This window comes from Pleurodeles waltl, chromosome 6 (assembly GCF_031143425.1).
Source record: "Pleurodeles waltl isolate 20211129_DDA chromosome 6, aPleWal1.hap1.20221129, whole genome shotgun sequence".
Classification (NCBI taxonomy): domain Eukaryota; kingdom Metazoa; phylum Chordata; class Amphibia; order Caudata; family Salamandridae; genus Pleurodeles; species Pleurodeles waltl.
Window position 1 is genome coordinate 1,180,223,658 of NC_090445.1, and position 19,030 is coordinate 1,180,242,687.

General features: G+C 43.6%; 1 protein-coding gene across 7 annotated transcripts in view; it reads left to right on the forward strand.

Moving 5' to 3' along the window:
• LOC138300721 (WASH complex subunit 2-like) overlaps positions 1–19,030 on the forward strand; it is a 780,011-nt gene that overhangs the window by 195,342 nt on the left and 565,639 nt on the right. For all 7 annotated transcript variants that reach the window (XM_069240414.1, XM_069240416.1, XM_069240417.1 and 4 more), the window contains one exon: positions 9,360–9,455. In XM_069240414.1, coding sequence (XP_069096515.1) covers positions 9,360–9,455 — 96 coding nt within the window. The remainder of the gene's footprint in view (positions 1–9,359; positions 9,456–19,030) is intronic.

The window sequence follows — 19,030 nt, forward strand, 5'->3', positions numbered from 1 at the left end:
ACACAGGCAATGAAGGAGATGCAGTAAAGTTTTCAATAGATTTTATTAACAAGTCTGCATCAAGGCGATGTGTAGCATAGATAGCATTGATGGCATCTGGTAGGAATCCCTCTGATAACTTTGTCTGCATGAGATGTATTTATAAAGATCTTGTAGGACCCCCGACGCAGGTATGTTCCCAAACAATATATAAGAAGACATTCTTGGGGAGGCATAAACAATTCCCTGAAAAGTACATTATGTTAGTCACACGTAAGAGGAAAAGTACATGATGTGAATATCTAGGTATATCACTTGTCTTTGACGCTGATAATGACACCTTCACAGAGTGGCACTGATAATGTGAAACCAAAACATCTTCCTAACTATAAACATAGCAGACATTTTGGAAGAAATAATTAAATAAATACGCTAAAACAGAGCAAGCTACGTAGGTTAAAAGTCACTAGGTGACTGGGTGCAGGCCTGAACGCATGAAGGCTTAGCTATCTCCAGATTCCCAATAAGACCAAATATGATCCACTACAAGACCTTCAGCCATACTGCATCAGACTAAAGAGTTCCATGCAGCCATGCTCTCGCTCTTTGGATCTCGGCTGACTTGCTCTGGCGCGCCTTCAGACCTCAAAGAGCCGAGAGGTCTTCCACCTGGAATACTGACAGCGGGTTCACCCTAGGTGCCCATTAGACCCTCCAAGTCTCTTATTCTGATGCCAATTGTTCATCTGGAGTGCAAGCAAATTTATCATTATTCAAGGCTGATAAACAAAATCCATCACAAGACTATGTTTAAGTGACACTTGGACCTGAGTTTTGGTGTCCCCCTCCATATCAACCTAGCAATGGAATGGTAGTGGATCTTTTATTTCCATGAGTCACCATACATCATTTCAGAATGGTTCCTTGCACTTTCTCCAAAGACCTGAAGCAAACAGGCATTGATTATTAGGAAAACCTACCCATCCTGTATATCTTGAGTCAATGTCTGACACATATTTAAGGAATATTTAATTTGCTGTCACCCTCAATTATTATTTATTGAACACTGTCATTACCGCAAACACTTTTTTCAGTGTGAAAGGGATATCACCTCCAAAAATGACTGGTTTTAAGATGTGTAAGGACTGTTGAAAACAAATTCTCTTTAATGGAACTCTCCTGTTCGGAGACAAGTCTGATCCCTCTCATGAGCGTTTTAAGGAGGGTAAGACTATCCCTTGCTTACAGGGCCTTTCCAACCCACTCTGCCAAGTGCAACAGTTCCAGTGTTCCTTTCGCAGCTTTTGCCAGGGCATCCCTTACCACCAACTGTTGAGCCCTCACAGGGAACCCAGCAATTTAGAGGTAGAGGCTGAAGTGCCCACTGCACGGTGGCAAGGAAGTGCAAGTCCTTCTAGCCAAAAGGGCAGTCGAGTAGGTGCCAGCCCCAGTAGTAGGATGCGGTTGTTAATCCTGCTACTTTCTGGTGCCCTAGAAGGACGTAGGTCTTAAGCCTACTCTGGACCTGCGACATCTCAACACCTTCTTTCAGAAGGAGAAATTCAAAATGCTCACCTTAGCCTTGTCTGCACACAACCCTGGTAACTGAATGCTGCCATTGGACCTGCAAGATGCCTATTTCCATAAACCTGTCCTGCAGAGTCATCTGGGGGTCCTTTCGGCCCTCTTACTGTTGGCTGAAGAGTCCTCATTGTTTTCGTCATGGTTGTGATGTGATTTCTGAAACGGTTAAAACACGTTTTCCTCTTCTCCTTTTGTAACAACCCCAAAGAACCTTAATCTGGTCCTTACACAGTTGATGTTCTGTACATGTGAGCTGCTTCACAGTGGCTCCTTACCATTAAGATGTGTTCCTCATCACCAGCATCTCGGTATAGCATGTGAGTTAGCTTCAGACACTTTGTATCTCTCCAAAGTACACTACCTTCTTCTCAGACAAACTGGTTCTGCAGACACAAGCTGCCACCGGTTGTGATGCCGTTCCACGTTGGTCAAAAAATCAGTCTGCTGGCATTCTATGCTCCACCTCCCTCTTCTGAGGAAGAGAGATGCCATTGTTTAGACTCAAAAAGAACCCTGAGCTTCTACATTGATCGTACCAAAGACCACCGGGTGGATAATCATCTCTTTATAGGGTTCTCTGGAGTGAAAAAAGACAAGGCAGTGCAGAAGAGAACCATCCATCTCTAGATCACGCTCTACATTGAAATCTGCTTTGCATTGGCCAAAAAGCGCTCTCCAGAGGAACTGCATGCTCATTCTATTAGAACCAAAGCTGCTAACACTACGTTGGCAGGCAAGCCTTGTTCCTGTCCTAGACATTTGCCAGGGGGCTATTTGGGCATCCCTTCATATGTTCTCGAAGGAAAGCATTATTGCCTGGACGGTCAGGTTCTCTGAGAGGAGCGTTTTGCCTGCTCAGTCCTGAAGGGATTACTAGTTTGAGTGTATTTGCAGACCCACCTCCAGATGGTTATTGCTTTTGTATCTAATCAAAGGATGAGGAATCTGGCTAGAAGATCCTTCCTCTTCTGTGATTAAACTTAGATCCCAAGTCTAGTAATCTGCCCTTGGTCTACCAATTTGCTTTGGGGCTCTGCATCTGAGGGCCTGACCGTCTCGACTTCAGCCCAAGGGAGTGCCGCCTATATAGGCCCTGCATGCCATTTCCGGAGCAGAATGGTGTCATTATGGAGTCGCACCGTGCAACATTCTGGTGCACAACAGTGCTACTGAAAAGTTTCCAGATCCAGTCTCATGCCTGTGGAATCTTCAGAAGATGAGGAATTTGAAGCTTAATATAGTCTTTACCAGAAAGTGTTACTGAAGGGAAGATTCTTGTTCTTCCTACCCCTGACTCCAAACTTTGGAACAAATCTTTCTCAAGTAGACTGAAAATTCTCAAAAGACTGAAACTGCCTACATCAGAGAACATGTATCTGGGATGAATTTATTCTGAGTTTATATTAATTTTCCTTATTTTAACTAATCTTACGTATTTCAGTAAATCAGTGCTTGTATTGTACTTTTTTTGAACAGATGCTGCATTTCTGTCTAGTTGCTTGTACTCCATAAGTCTTCCATGCAGAATTTACTGGCAGTCATCTATAGACAGGCTTCTAATCGGTGAAGATTATAACTCCCTCTTTGGGGTCCCAAACTCCTTCTTCACTGTGGTCAATGCAGTCACTAGCTCTTTACTGTGAGATGGGGGCATGCTGAGAATTACTGAAAAAACGTACTCGGGGACAGTACGAAGGCAGTTTTGCTAGCGCTTTGATGTTACTGTTGGGCAACAGAGGTCCAAGTGGCAGAACAGTGGACATCTGCAGACCTGTCTGAACTGACCCTGCTGGCGGATACGAGAGTGATGCTGTAGGTTAGCTACATAAGGAAAGTATACAAAAAGGGGTGGACAACTTAAAGCCACACAAGTTGTCTTTAAAATATGGGAAAAGGCAACACAGGAAATATGGTGGCATGAGAAACTGACCAAGGAAATGTTGTAGGAGACAGATGGCCTAGTGGAACTCCAAAAAATGGAGGAATTTCACATGTGAGATCTACTGGAAATTAACTGACTCAGAGACTTTTGGATGGCCCAGGGGATGGATTTGTTCACAGAAATGCAGAAACAATACAAGTTAGCCGATACTCAATGATACAAACACATACAACTGAGTCATGCATTGCAGAAATACTCTAATCAATTACAAGACCTATCAGAGGAGGTCAGTGTCGTTGCTGCAATATCCCAAATATATCACACCCCCTTAACCCACTGCAGGGGTCCCACGGACAACAAGAGAGAAATGAGAAGGAGATCTGGGTTGGACTTCAAATGGGCCAATGCATGTCAATATCCAAGGGAGGTGGCCTTTAGGGTGGGATTTAGACTGATACAGTTTAAAAAATCCTTCACTGAGCCTACTACACCCAAAGTGACTTTGTTGCATGATGAAAACTGGCTAATAATAAATACCTAATGGAATGTAACCAGGCGAGTACACTCATTCACATGTTGTGGCAGTGCTTGCTTAGACGGTGGTTCTGGCTGGCTGAGGAGGGCCACCTCTGAGGGGCCCTGGACTTGAACTCGACCTTGAACACACAAAAAGTGTTTATGGGACCACACATCCAAGCCTGGTTGCCCCATTGAATCCACATGGTGATTTTGAGAACTTTGAACACTATGAGCCGTATTACAAAAAATAAGGATCCAGGGTGCCGAAACGAGCCCCACGTCCATATGAGTATATATATATCTAACAAACAGGAATGTGAGCTACCGAGGGTCCCCTGGGGGAGGGACTTATTGTTGTTAATGCATACAAAACAATAAAAAGATTTACAAAAAAAGAAAAAAGCTTATAACTGCCATTTTTGTAATGGAGTGCAAGCTTCTGCAATCCATATAAATCATGAACAATGTGTGATGAGCAGATCTTTTAGGGTTTGGTATCCATTGTAGGCAATGGAAACTACTGCATGTTGCAGAGACTGTGTTAGGAGAATTGTTATTCATTTACTGTTTTGGTGCCTTTTTCATCCCTTACATTATTCTACCAAATATAATCTTGGTTTAGCATCACAAAGTGCATGCCTTATCAAATGTATGTTAGTGTGTGATAGCACTCTGAGGTGTTCTCTGCCTTTTTAGTACTAAATTAAAATATCCATTCTTAATCATTATGAGGATCTCCACGATGGTTCAGCAGCCAATGGTCACAGTTGCCCCTATTAAGGAGTCTGGCACATGGGGGTTTTCTGAACTTCTTCTCTGTTTGTTCTGTCAAATGCTATAGTGTTTTCCACATAAAAGAGACTACTCCTCTGTGCGCTTCACGTTTGACACAGATCCACCAGTCATTATATAATTGTTGAATGATGGATCTATTCAGGCTTGAGAGTGTGTTCCTGGCAATGGGCTCAGAAAACCGCACATCAGGTAAATTAAACTACTTTTGTAGGAAAATGTCTCCCTGTTGCAGTTACCCCCCACCTTTTGCCTGATATTGATGCTGGCTTGACTGAGACGTGTGCTGGGACCCTGCTAACCAGGCCCCAGCACCAGTGTTCTTTCACAAAAAATGTACCATTGTTTCCACAATTGGCACACCCTTGGCACACAGATAAGTCCCTTGTAAAAGGTACCAGTGGTACCAAGGGTCCTGTGACCAGGGAAGGTCCTTAAGGGCTGCAGCATATGTTGTGCCACCATAAGGGACCCCTCACCTAACACATGCACACTGCCATTGTAGATTGTGTGTGTTGGTGGGGAGAAAAAGGCAAAGTTGACATGGCATCCTCCTCAGGATGCCATGCCCACAAAATACTGCCTGTGGCATAGGCAAGTCACCCCTCTAGCAGGCCTTACAGCCCTAAGGCAGGGTGCACTATACCACAGGTGAGGGCATAGCTGCATGAGCAATATGCCCCCTACCGTGTCGAAGTCTATTCTTAGACATTGTAAGTACCGTGTGGCCATATTAAGTATATGGTCTAGGAGTTTGTCAAATCGAACTCCACAGCTCCATAATGTCTACAATGAATACTGGGAAGTTTGGTATCAAACTTCTCAGAATAATAAACCAACACTTATGCCAGTGTTGGATTTAATAGAAAATGCACACATAGGGCATCTTGGAGATGCCTCTTGTATTTTACCCAATACTTCAGTGCAGGACTGACTGGTCTGTGCCAGCCTGCTGCTGAGAGATGAGTTTCTGACCCCCTGGGGTGAGGGCCTTTGTGCCCTCTGAGGCCAGAAACAATGCCTGCTCTCGGTGGAGGTGCTTCACACCTCCCTTCCTGCAGGAACTATAACACCTAGCAGTGAGCCTCAAAGACTCAGGCTTAGTGTTACAATGCCCCAGGGCACTCCAGCTAGTGGAGATGCCCGCCCCCTGGACACAGCTCCCACTTCTGGCGGCAAGTCCAGAGGAGATGATGAGAAAAACAAGGAGGAGTCACCCACCAAGCAGGACAGCCTTAAGGTGTCCTGAGCTGAGTTGACCCCTACCTTTAGAAATCCTCCATCTTGATTTTGGAGGATTCCCCCAATAGGGATGTGCCCCCCTCCCCTTGGGGAGGAGGCACAAGGAGGGTGTAGCCACCCTCAAGGAAAGTAGCCATTGGCTGCTGCCCCCTAGACCTAAACACATCCCTAAATTGAGTATTTAGGGGCACCCCAGAACCCAGGAAATCAGATTCCTGGAACCTGAAGAAACAAGAAGGACTGCTGACTTACAAGCCCTGCAGAGAAGACGGAAGATGACAACTGCTTTGGCCCCAGCCCTACTGGCCTGTCTCCTGACTCGAAAACCTGCAACCAGCGAAGCATCCGACAGGGACCAGCGACCTCTGAAGCCTCAGATGACTGCCCATGACTAAAGGACCAAGAAACTCCCGTGAGCAGAATCTCTGCTCAATTTCAACAACAACAACTTTGGAACTTTCTTGCAACTTTAAAGAACTCTACTCTTCCTGCCGGAAGCGTGAGACTCCACACTCTGCACCCAACGCCCCGGCTTGAGATCCAGAGAACCAACACCACAGGGAGAACTCCCCAGCGACTGCGACCCCATGAGTAACCCGAGACAACCCCACTGGACCCTCACAGCGACGCCTGCAGTGAGAATCCAGAGGCTCCCCCTGACCGCGACTGCCTGTAACAAGGGACCCGGCACCTGGACCAAGCACTGCACCCGCAGCCCCCAGGACCAGAAGGAACCGAACTTGAGTGCAGGAGTGACCCTCATGCGATCCTATGCCTAGCCCAGGTGGTGGCTGTCCCGAGAGGCCCTCCCTGTGCCTGCCTGCACCACTAGAGTGATCCCTGGGTCCCTCCATTGTTAATAAATAAGCCTTTTAGAGCGATATACGTGCTCCCCTAAGGCAGATAATGCTCCTATTTGAATCTAGATTGAAGTGAATGAAAACAGCGTTTAAATGCCGCGTGGAGTGTTTTAAACATCATTTGGCGTACTTTAGCCTACAAGCGAGCAAGTGATATTTATGTTGAAAATTAATGGTTAATGAGCTAGGAAATGCTTCAGAACAGTAGGAAATGTGCTGTTATCAACGTTTCCATCATTGTCATACTTCATAGTTGTTTATATGCATTATCACTTTCTCAGCTCAAATAAGCCTTTTAGAGCGATAGTCGTGCTCTCCGATTGCAGAAAATGCTCCTAATTGAATCTGGATTGAAGTCCATGAAAACAGCGTTTAAAGGCCGTGGGGAGTGTTTTAAACATCATTTGGCGTACTTTAGCATACAAGCGAGCAAGTGATATTTATGTTGAAAATTAATGGTTAATGAGCTAGGAAATGCTTCAGAACAGTAGGAAATGTGCTGTTATCAACTTTTCCATCATTGTCATACTTCATAGTTGTTTACATGGATTATCACTTTCTCAGCTCAAATAAGCCTTTTAGAGCGATAGTCGTGCTCTCCTATTGCAGAAAATGCTCATATTTGAATCTGGATTGAAGTCAATGAAAACAGCGTTTAAAGGCCGCGGGCAATGTTCCTCTGTTTTCTCTAACTGGGGTGTAGGTGGCACTTAACAGGTCATGTCCTTGGGGTGTGCAACCAGGTCACAAAGCTGCCTTGATGCCCTATTGCATGGAGCAATGATATCCCTTTTTTTGATTTAGTGGTATGGAGAGGCTAATGCCAAAGATCTTGGCTAGTTATGCGCTGCGCGCGCGTGAATGGTCAATTTCTTGGCGCACATATCCTTGGCTGCAGCGCACAGAGACCACACACTGCCGCACACAGTGGAAAAAAATTAGAGGGAACATTGCTTGTGTCCCCCCCCAGTGCTCTACAAAACCCCCCTGGTCTGCCCCCTGAGGACGCGGTTACTTACCTGCTGGCAGACTGGAACGGGAGCACCCCTGTTCTCGATAGGTGCCTATGTGTTTTGGGCACCTCTTTGACCTCTGCACCTGACCGGCCCTGAGCTGCTGGTGTGGTAACTTTGGGGTTGCCTTGAACCCCCAACGGTGGGCTGCCTATGCCCAGGAACTGAGATGTGTAAGTGTCTTACTTACCTCACAAACTAACCTTTACTTAACTCCCCCCAGGAACTGTTGATTTTTGCACAGTGTCCACTTTTAAAATAGCTTACTGCCATTTTAACAAAGACTGTGTATGATATTGCTTGTATTCAAAGTTCCTAACTTACCTGTGTGGAGAACCTTGCATTTTATGTATTTACTTAAAATATTGAACCCGTGGTTCTTAAAATAAACTAAGAAAATATTGTTTTTTATATTAAAACCTATTGGCCTGGAGTAAGCCTTTGAGTGTTTGTTCCTCATGTATTGTTTGTGTGTGTGTGTGTACAACAAATACTTAACACTACCCTCTGATAAGCCTACTGCCGACCATACTACCACAAAATAGAGCATTAGAATTATCTAATTTTGCCACCATCTTACCTCTAAGGGGAACCCTTGGACTCTGTGCACACTATCTCTTACTTTGAGATAGTATATACAGAGCCATCGTTCCCTTAAAAATAAATGTCATTTTATTCAGCACAGCAACCCTTCTTATTCTTCGTGACGTGTCTTTTGTGTTGAACCTTCCTCTTTTTTTTGTAAGAATTATTTAATAAATTAATGCACCCACTTAAAAAAGCCACTCTATGCTGAGCTCTCTGGTGCCACTAAATGCTCCTTGTTTAATCGTTATACTATCACTTGAGGCTTTAAGTTTATTAGAGGTGAGTCATTTGCAGTATGGAACATTCCCAAGGTCAAAAATTCAGAAACGCTTTACCAGTCCTTTTCTTAATCCATCAGCTCTAGAACACGACCCCCTTCAATATTAGATTGACATTTTTCTGGCATCTTCCTGATTTCAATAGGAAAAAAAAAAACAATGATATTTGTGTCAATAAGTTATTCTTTTCACCTTCTGAAATATTCCATAGCTCTTTTGGCAATGTTTGTGGTATTTGTGCTAAATTATTTTCACCTTTATGTTAGGAACGTATTGCTAATCACTGGTGAGTCCCATGAACATATAAAAGCAAGTGCTTCATTTGCGTGACCAACATTAGTAGTTCATGTCATTAAGTACCATCTGTAGGTAGTCTTTTATAAGCAGATTGCAGTCTACATGCATAAATATTATATTTAATAGTTTGTAATTGCAAGCACCTTTTTTGTTTCTTGTAAGTAGGAAAAGCATTTCCCTTGCTCAGTTCTAAATTTGCATTTTATGAGTTTCGGTCATCTCAAGTAGTGTTGTTTTTATCTATCATAGACATTTGTGCTTTCTGAAAGGTAGTGCAGTATTGTTGTTGAATTGTAGTTAATGAGCTGGGTGTTTTTTATTTCAGTTCTCACAGCCTACACCAGAGGGATCCAAATCTTTATTGCATCCTTCCAATAAAACACACACTAAAGGCTTGTTCTCCGATGAAGAGGATACAGAGGTAAGGACATAAAGTAACTGCCATTCATGAGTTGCAATGCTGAATAACATTGCTGGACTCAACCTTGTTGTTTCTTGATGTCACTCCAATAAGCAATATTAAACATGTAACTGTAGTCACAAAATATGTTTACATCTGTATTTCTCTTTAACTTGACATAGACATTATAGCATTGAGTTCTTTAATGTAAATATTCTCTTTTTGGATCAATATTTTCCAAAGATTTTGTCCCCTTGGGTCTTGTATTGGGCACCTGTGTTAAAAGTTAAGTATTTTTGACATTTCCATTGGGTGGTCTGGTGCCCTATTCCTGTGCATTTGGAAGTAGGAGGAGACCTGTGGGACCTCCTGCACAAATGAACGCCGTTTCTGAATGGCTGAAGCAGTGGATACCATTCGGGGATCTTACTTGTCAACAAGTATCTCTTTCCATTCTTACACTCTATTAATGTCACCTACCATATGCACCCCCTCTTCCCTAAAAGGGTGTTCTCTAAAAAGGGTGCCCTCTTCCCTCCTTGTGTACACCTTCTTTGTAGCTCTTTACGTGAATTACCCTGTCATATGGGGTTGTGTCTCTTAGCCATGGAGTTTCTTGCAGTGCCAAGGATTCCTATTAGTTCAGGTCACTCCTTACTGGATTCTGCTGTGACTTTCACTCCTCACTCTGTTGATTTTGGTTTCCCTCCCTTCCTAGTCAGTTCCTCCCATCCACCCCTTTTCCCCACCTCTATTCCTCTCCCCCCCCTCACTATTCCTCTTTTCCTCTTGTCAGCCCTTCCTTTCCTGCTTCATCTCCCTATGCCCCTCCCATCTCCATGCCCTTACTCCTCCCACTGTCCACACCTACCCTTTCGCTTTCTACATAATCACTGGATATATTTTGTTCATCAAAATGAAAAGGCATACGGTGCTTTTGAAGAACAATTGAAATGCCATTTCTCATCTTTACATGCCATGCTAGTTTAAAATAATCAGGACAATGAATGATACTTTTAAAAATAGCCACATGAGTAGAAAGAGAAGTATGGCACTTTGGCAAAAAGTGGGACTTTTAGCAAAGGAGACAGTGTAGTTATATGTTTTGCTCCTGTGTTGCTTCCTAAAGCCGGTATTAAATTGAATCAAGGCTGCACAAACAGGATCCAGCTCTCAGGCCTACCCAAACTTCTATAACTCAGTAAGTGGAAGGACAATCCTACCATAAGTAACATGTAGTACTATATATGCCGGAGAGAGCAAGGAAACAAGTCCTTTGAACCATCAAAACTCGATTAGTGCTCCCATGGAAACCTAACCAATAGTTTTTGGAAACCATGTCTATTTTCTCGATGTTAAACCAACAAGATGCGAAATTTAACCTCAAATTAAATTTCCTTTTTTAAGTTAATTTAAAAGTGTTACCTGTCCTAATAAAGACTGTTTGGACATTAGTTGCAGAAACTCAGTTACTGCATGACAGCCATATTGTCTCTGAAAAAATACAGATCTCAGTGGGAATCTCTGCTTGACCACTTCAAGGTACAGGTTCCATGGGTATGCCCATTTTGCCCAGATTCCCAACCTAACAGAGGTCTTGGTGCCTAATAACTAGGTTCAGTGTAGTACGGCAATAGAATTCCGACTGTAGTACAGTAATCCACAATAAGGCCCAATAGATGGAATTTAAAATGTCTTAAATGTATAATCTATAGAATAGTAATGTTGGGGCTCCTTGAGTGATTTACTGCAGAAGAGACTCTGCTCATCTACCTATTTCTGAAAATTAATAAAAATTGACATAGCAAAGATCTTGCTCAAAGAGTAATGCATGGCAGTAATCAGCAGCTGGAAGATAAACAATAATTTCCCTTTTTGTGGATAGGAACTATAAGTAAACTCTCCTGGTATCGCGGACACTGTCTAGTTGGCACACTGCTCTGAATAATGTTATGAAAATTATGAGCACCAAGTCCAATATTGTTGAAAATGATTCCTATTCAACCATCAGGACCATTCACAACAAAGACTTTGCAGTGGAATTTAAAGACGTGAGGGAATCGTAAAGGGAAGTTTACAATTAAGTTTGTATTACAATTTGAGATAACTTGTTCTGTCTGATCATTGAAACATGTGCGTATGTGACCATCCAGTCCTGCTCACCATGTTTGGGGAACCTTAGGATTTGATGTATACACATCACAATATACCTGATTTTCCAATAGTCACTTTTTTATAATGCCTCTTGTGAACTTCTGCCAATTTCGTTTAGCCAGCATTTTTAGTATACATTATTAACTTTTGTATGACTGTATATTTATCTTAAGAGTCTAATATTTTTGTTTTGGATGTTAAGGACTTATCAAGACATGCCCTCCTCATTTATGTCCACTAATTGCGTAGATTCATAATCTAACTGGTTGCACAGTTATTTGCACATTATGAGAATGAGTATCAATTCTAGTGGTGCGAATAGGATCTGGGCTCTTTTTTTTTAGCATTTTAAGAAGAACTAATGGGAAAGAGGGGGAGGGGACTCTAAATTGAAAACATTCTACCTCAAGTGTAAAGGGTGTTGTGCATGCACTGGGTGAGCTGGGAAATGTGAATTGGGTGTGTTATCTGCAACAGTTCAGTTAACAATGAAAGTCAATAAAAAGATCTGACAAAAAGTCTTAGTGATATACAATTAAAAATTCAGTATGTCTTTATGTACAGCCACAACATTTTCACCCCCCTTTTCAGCCTTTTACCCATCTTATTTTAAAACCTCTTTTCCCTCAATACTATTAAAAAACGAATGCAGTTTGCTTTATTGAGACGTTGCTCTTGTCCCTGGAAATTGAGTATCTATACTTTAAGGCTGGGTGTTTCGGTTAGGACAATCCTCAATCTCAAAGGTAGGAACCCATGAGAGGTTTTGAGTTTTCATGAATGGGTTTTCTACAGGAGCAGAGCAGCTCTCCTGGGAATAAGTAAGTTGCCTCTGGAAGTCAGTTTTTGAACCCATTCAATAAGTTGAGGCCAGAATTATCCAACAATGACAAAAATAGTTGATTTTGCGTTCCAAAAATGTTTTCTCTGAGTGTCCGAAATAATCATTGTAATAGGTAATGGAGGGGCACCCAATTATCTGACAAGTTATTTTTATGTTAAAACCTCTACGTACCAAGAGAAACCAATTTGGAAGCTCTGAAGTGATGAGCTGTGGCCAGGATTCAAACCAGAGAATTAGAAGTTCATTGTTCACCATTAGTGGAAGATAAAAATTGAGTCTTTAGTTAGATCCATACTTGCTGCCAAATATTCTTCTGTTTTCTTATAATACCCCAGATAATAAAAACAAAGGTTATTGAGATTGAAGTTAGTAAACTTGCAAATAGACAACTCCTATTTCCATGATATGTAGTCTTGTGGATTCATTCTACACTCTGCTTGGGCACACATTTTAGCTTAGCTTAGGCCTGCAGTTTGTGCCCTTTTACCTACAGATGTGATCTGATTTCATATATTCAGTTTTATTTATTTTAAGGTAGCCTGCTTTTAGCGGGGATGTTTTTATTTTCTAATCAGCTGTAACTTTGTGATTCTGCGAAAGCATTATTATTATTCTGTGCTCGGCATTTCACCATGTACTCCTGTCCAAGTTGGACAAGAACAGGTACATGAAAATCCAGCTAGCAATTGTCGCCACAAGAATATGTAAACCGTCCGACTCTTAGGCATATGCTCACGTTAGGCCTTTTTCACAGAACAAGATTATGGTGGTCATTCCGACCTCGGCGGTCTTTTCTTCAGACCGCCGAGGCCGGGGGAGACAGAATACCGCCATTGCCGGCGGTATTCATGCCTCCCTATTCCGACATTTCCACTGGGCCGGCGGAAATGGCACATCAACATTGCCGCCGGCTCGTAATAGAGCCGGCGGCAATGTTGATGTGCAGCGGGTGCAGTAGCACCCGTCGCACATTTCACTGCCAGAAATTCGGGCAGTGAAATGCGCGATGGGGCTATGCCTGGGGGCCCCTGCACTGCCCATGCCAAGTGCATGGGCAGTGCAGGGGCACCCCCAGTCCCCTTACCGCCAGCCTTACAATGGCGGTGTTTACCGCCACGGACAGGCTGGCGGTTGGGGACTCATAATCCCCAGGGCAGCGGTGCTTGCACCGCTGCCCTGGTGGGAAAGTGGAGGGGCCGGCGGTCTGACCGTGGCTTTTCCGCCACGGTCAGAATTGCTGCCGGAACACCGCCAGCCTGTTGGCGGTGTTACCGCCAACATACCGCCAGCCGCCAGGGTCGGAATGACCCCCTATGTTTCTTATAAAAACACTGTATATGCCAAGAGACAACAGGGAGGTAATTCTAGCCAGGATTTCATTCATGCTGCATGGCATTACATTGCTAACCTCGGCCCTGTCTCTACAGCCATTCCCGGAGACGGTGGGCAGACCCCAATCTTTCAGGTAATGGGAATGGGTGCTCCACTCATGGACTAAGTACAGACAGATTTGGTTATTATTTGTGCTCTTAGCGGTTAGGTAGAATTTATCTGTGTATGTTATTCCAATATGCTGGGACTGTTTATTTTCTTCTTACTGGTTACCACCATTCTAATACTATTACGTCACATTGCCCTAATAATAGCTGCCCACACATTTTATCGTAGATTGCATTCTTAAAAGTATTGAAAACCATCCTGCATCTCTTTCTTTGGCCTATGTGTGGGTATGAGACTATTTGCTAACGAGAGAAAGCGGTGAGACTGTCGTAGTTTGGACTCTTGCTCTGAGCAAGACTGCTGGTCTCAGGATGACAGTACTTTCGTTTGTAGGTGACTAAGTCTTTTCCTACAACTTAGTTGTAACTGTTGTCCAAACCTTACCGGCTCACTAGCAGTACCTCACCAGAAACATCATAGTAAAAGGTGATTTGTAGCAGTCGCTTACGCATGGACTCAAAGTAAGATATCTCAGGGTTGTCGTGGTTAAACGGAAATTACTCTTTTCTCACAGATCTATTATGTCTCATACAAACAAAGGCAATAACACAGATGCAGTGAAGGTATAATAGTTTTTATTTAACATAACTGCCATTTGCTATAAGTTGCATGAACTGCAATGATTAGGATAATGAATATACCAAGTAACAGTATTGTGAAGAAGAGAGTCATGGTTATAAAGACCCCCACCATTTTTGCAATATATGAAGGAAATATATATATATGTACGAGATGGAATATGCCCTAATACCCTAATGAGACTAGGCCTAACCTCCTACCTAAAGGAGAGCTGGGTTTGCTAAACCTAATCTGCCAAAACCATGTCCATGAGAGGAGCCCCCAACCCTCGTTACCTTGGAATGAGGTCTCTATCTCAGACTCCGTAGGGACACGAAGACTGGGTCAGCGTCAAGACGACTGCAGCATCGGTATCAGCGATGGTGGCGATGCCCTCTGGTCGGAATCCCTCTGATTATCTGTCTAAAGTGTGATGTATTTATACAGATCTACAAGGTCCCCTGACGTACGTGTAATTCAAAACAATAGATAACAGGCATGCTTGGGACAGCAATTAATATCAACATCTCTCGAAAGTATGGAGAGGGAAAATCCCTAAGTGTGAACACCTACTGTATGTTTGTCTTTCGTGCTTGATCTTGACGCCTTGGCGCTGTGACACTGATAATAAAACCCATAACAAGTGGCCTAACTATAAACAAGGCCGCCATCTTAAAGGAAATAAATAATTTAATGGACTAAGACAGAGCAAGCTAAGTAGGTTAAAAGTCACTAGGTGACGGGGGCACGAGCTTACAAGCCTACGGCTAAGCTAACTCCTGTTATCCCGTTAAAACAAACTAGGATTCACTACAAGACTTGTCAACCACAACTTCCGCTGAGAAGCCATAAAGTGCCATGTTTCAGACTGTCACAAATTACCTTTTCTTTCAGGTTTTGGTGAGGTGCTGCTAGCTAGCCTAAAGGGTTGGGCTGACAGCTGTCAAGACGGTGTGAGATTGAATCTGTCGCCCAGAAACTGTGGAGCTGCCGCCCTTAATCCAGCAGTCTCATTCTAACATCGGGAGTCCTACGACATGGTGCTGCCAAGGTTGGGATGGCACTAATTATACAGGTCCCCTGAGTATCTCTGTCCCACACACTAAGGTACCTATATTACCATTTTACGGAGAAGTCAGTGGTCTTAGGTAAAGACCTTCTCAGCTGAACAGGAAGAACCTACCTAGGCTTTAGGTTGTTCAAGGTTGAACCTTTAAAAGGATTCCCGCATTGCTGTTCCGGACTCTGACGCCTATTGCTTAAAATGGGGCAACCAGTTAACATTTGAGAGTACTGTAGACAACCTGTCACACATTTCCTTTTAGCTAATGGATTAACAAATGAGGGCGGGATGTCACCTTCATAGTTGAAGCTCAAGATGCTTACAGAACAGAAATATTTTACTCATGGGTCACCTTCCCAGAAATAAAGGCTGACTCCAACACATTTCATGCATACAGAATAGCGAATGTACCATTACACTACAGAGCATACCAATATTTAGAAATACCACTAAATTATCAAGACCACCATGATTGGTTTAATGGCACCCTTCCATGTAATGCAACTAGTTTGGTTAGGTAATTTAAGCAATGATGGTCCAACTTGTAAACATTGTCCAGGTACACACCATGTCCTATGTTCAATCTCTGCCAGTAGCAGAAGTATGCATGTTATACAATGAGCTAGTAGCTATATATAGAAGATTTATACAATTTGTAATGCAGACTTTGAACACTGCTCCAGCGAGGGCTGCTGCAGCTATAAATCAAATGGCTGCTACAGGGATTAATCCACAAACTGTTCGTTCAGTAATGGGAAAAGCGCCCACTTTGCTGGAAAATATTCCATTCTGGGTCACGAAAAAAGCCAACCAGCTGGAAGCAGTGTTTCCCCATACAGGACCCCAAGACAAAAATAAAATTCTCACAATGCGCTTGCCATTTGGAATGGTTCCCTCAATTGAGAGTTGTTCCACTTACGGCACAGTCTTTGCTGCAATATACACCGCTACACATAGTACACCGACACTTGCGCATCTACCGGAAGTGTTGAAGCAGTTAGTCATGAAGGATGGTACATTCCACCCTCAACATACCTACATGCAGACCCTAGGAGACCGCACTGCACAATTTGCAGAGCTTAAGTCTCTCTCTTTTTTTTTTTTTTTCCTTTGCACTGCAACATATGGATCCTTAATAGTCCACTTTGATTGTGTTATTTGTACTACTGTGTCCAGTTCTATAATGATTACTTATTTCATTGGCACCTGAACGGATTCAGAGATTCAGAAGGGAACTCCATCAAACACATAGGGGGTCATTCTGACCCTGGTGGTCCAAGACCGCCAGGGCCACGAATGACGGAAGCACCGCCAACAGGCTGGCGGTGCTTCCAAGCCCATTCTGACCGTGGCGGTAAAGCCGCAGTCAGAAAACTGGGGCCGGCGGTTTCCCGCCGTTTTTGCCCCGGCTTGGCCAATCCGCCAGAGCAGCGCTGCCCTGGGGATTCTGACCCCCTTACCGCCAGCCTGTTTCTGGCGGTTTTCACCGCCAGGAAGAGGCTGGCGGTAAGGGGTGTCCTGGGGGCCCCTGCACTGCCCATGCCCAGCGGGAATGTCAGATTGGGGGAAGCGGTATTTTGGCCGCATGGCGGCCAAATGCTGGTTCCCACCCGCCCGCCAGGGTTAGAATCAGGCCCATAATCTTTTAGGGAGGGTAGCAGATCTTACGGACAAATTACAAGAGCTTATGTAGTTCATACACTGGGCCACCAACACGTAGGAGTACACTTTGTACGAAATACTTTGGCTGATGAAGCTGTCAAATCCACAGTAGCTACGGCTTCGGTAGCTACAATTACTCGTTCTCACATAAGACTGGTTAATGAGACATTGGCTGCAGTGAAAGCTTTGGCTGAAAGCAGGTCTCTACCAAAAGCATACCCTGCTAAAAATTCCTACCACCTCAGTGCCCACAATATTACATTTGCAACAGTTCTGGGGGCGGGTGATACCCCGACAGAGATCAGAGACCAGATCTCATTAAAGGAGCGCATAATTATGTGCTTCTCCCCATGCGTGTGTGGCGGCTATTATTTATCTGCTACAAAAAATGCTATTGGCGGCCAGGTCTAACCAAACAGACCAAACAGTATGTCATTTGCTGTGATATCTGTCAACAAATCAAAGGGTCTACCATCAAAAAACCACCACAGACATCCCTCGTAGTGTCCAATAAACCACTTCAATGTGTGTACCTGGTCCATTGCGGTCCCTTACAATCAGATAGTGCATACAAATACATCTTAGTCTCTGACTCATGTTCTAAGTTCCTGTGGTAATAGCCACAACGATCGGCTGATGCCTGAACTGCTATTAAAGATTTGCAAGTCTTCATCAGGACATATGTGGTTGCAGCATTCCACTTGAACCAGGGCCCTGCTTTTGCCTCCAGACCATTCTGTGACACCATGGCAAGGATGAGTGTTTAACTCCATTGATCCTCACCATATCATTCTGAGGGAAAATTGGTTGTGGAGAGGAAAAACCACGACTTAAAGTTAACCTTAACAGCAGGGGTATTAGGTTCTGGTCGTAGTTGGCTTCATCACCTAGATGGGGTCCAGAGAGCATTAAATAATCTGCTCAGAAGGTCCTTGGGAGGACTCACCACTTATGAGGTCTTGTTTGGGATACCTGTTTATGTCCCAGATCTTGATGGCACTGGCGTAATGGTGGCAGAAATACCATTTTACATAAATGAACGTGCCAGTGTTTTACAGAAAAATTATGTGACGAAAATTAACCTGCCTCGGCCGCCACCTTAGAAATGAGGGATTTGCCAACATCAACCGTCTGGATTCCTAAAGTTGGGGATCTAGTAAGAGAGAAAATTGCTGTAAAGAAGGAATTTGGCCCATCCTATGGAGCACTGGTTCCAGTCCTGGGAATACACAGTACCAGAACTGTCATCATACCACCGTTGCCTGGTTCTAACGAAAACCGTATTGTTTCAATTGACAGTGTTGAATTGCACCTTGTGGCTGATTCTGCACAGTAGACCATGAGGATTCCTGGGTAGTTCCTAGCCTCCCTCGTTACCCAATGGGCTATACCGCTACAAGCACTCAATAATGCTTCTGCAAGTAACAGTACTACAGTTCTCTCCCTGTGCTTGGGGAGGGCGGAGAACAAACTTCTGCACCTTCCTGTCACCACTTCACAGACAAGAAACATCCAAACCACCGATATTTGCTATTTCAATTCAACAAAGACTGATGAAATTGCTTATTATGAACCACCACCATTGGGTCCATCTACCAGTTCTGCACCGGCTCCTGTCTTTGCACAAACAGCTTCTGGTTATTTTGTTGACATAAACGACTTTTCTTCAAATCCTTCTATATCTGCAACTGCACCTGTTTAAGCAACACATAAGCTTTATAAATGGCTTAAAAACAATTATCTGGTTGGTCCATGGTACTATCTATGGATACTCCTGACATTGCTTGCCTTGCTGCTTTGGACTGGGTTTGTCTT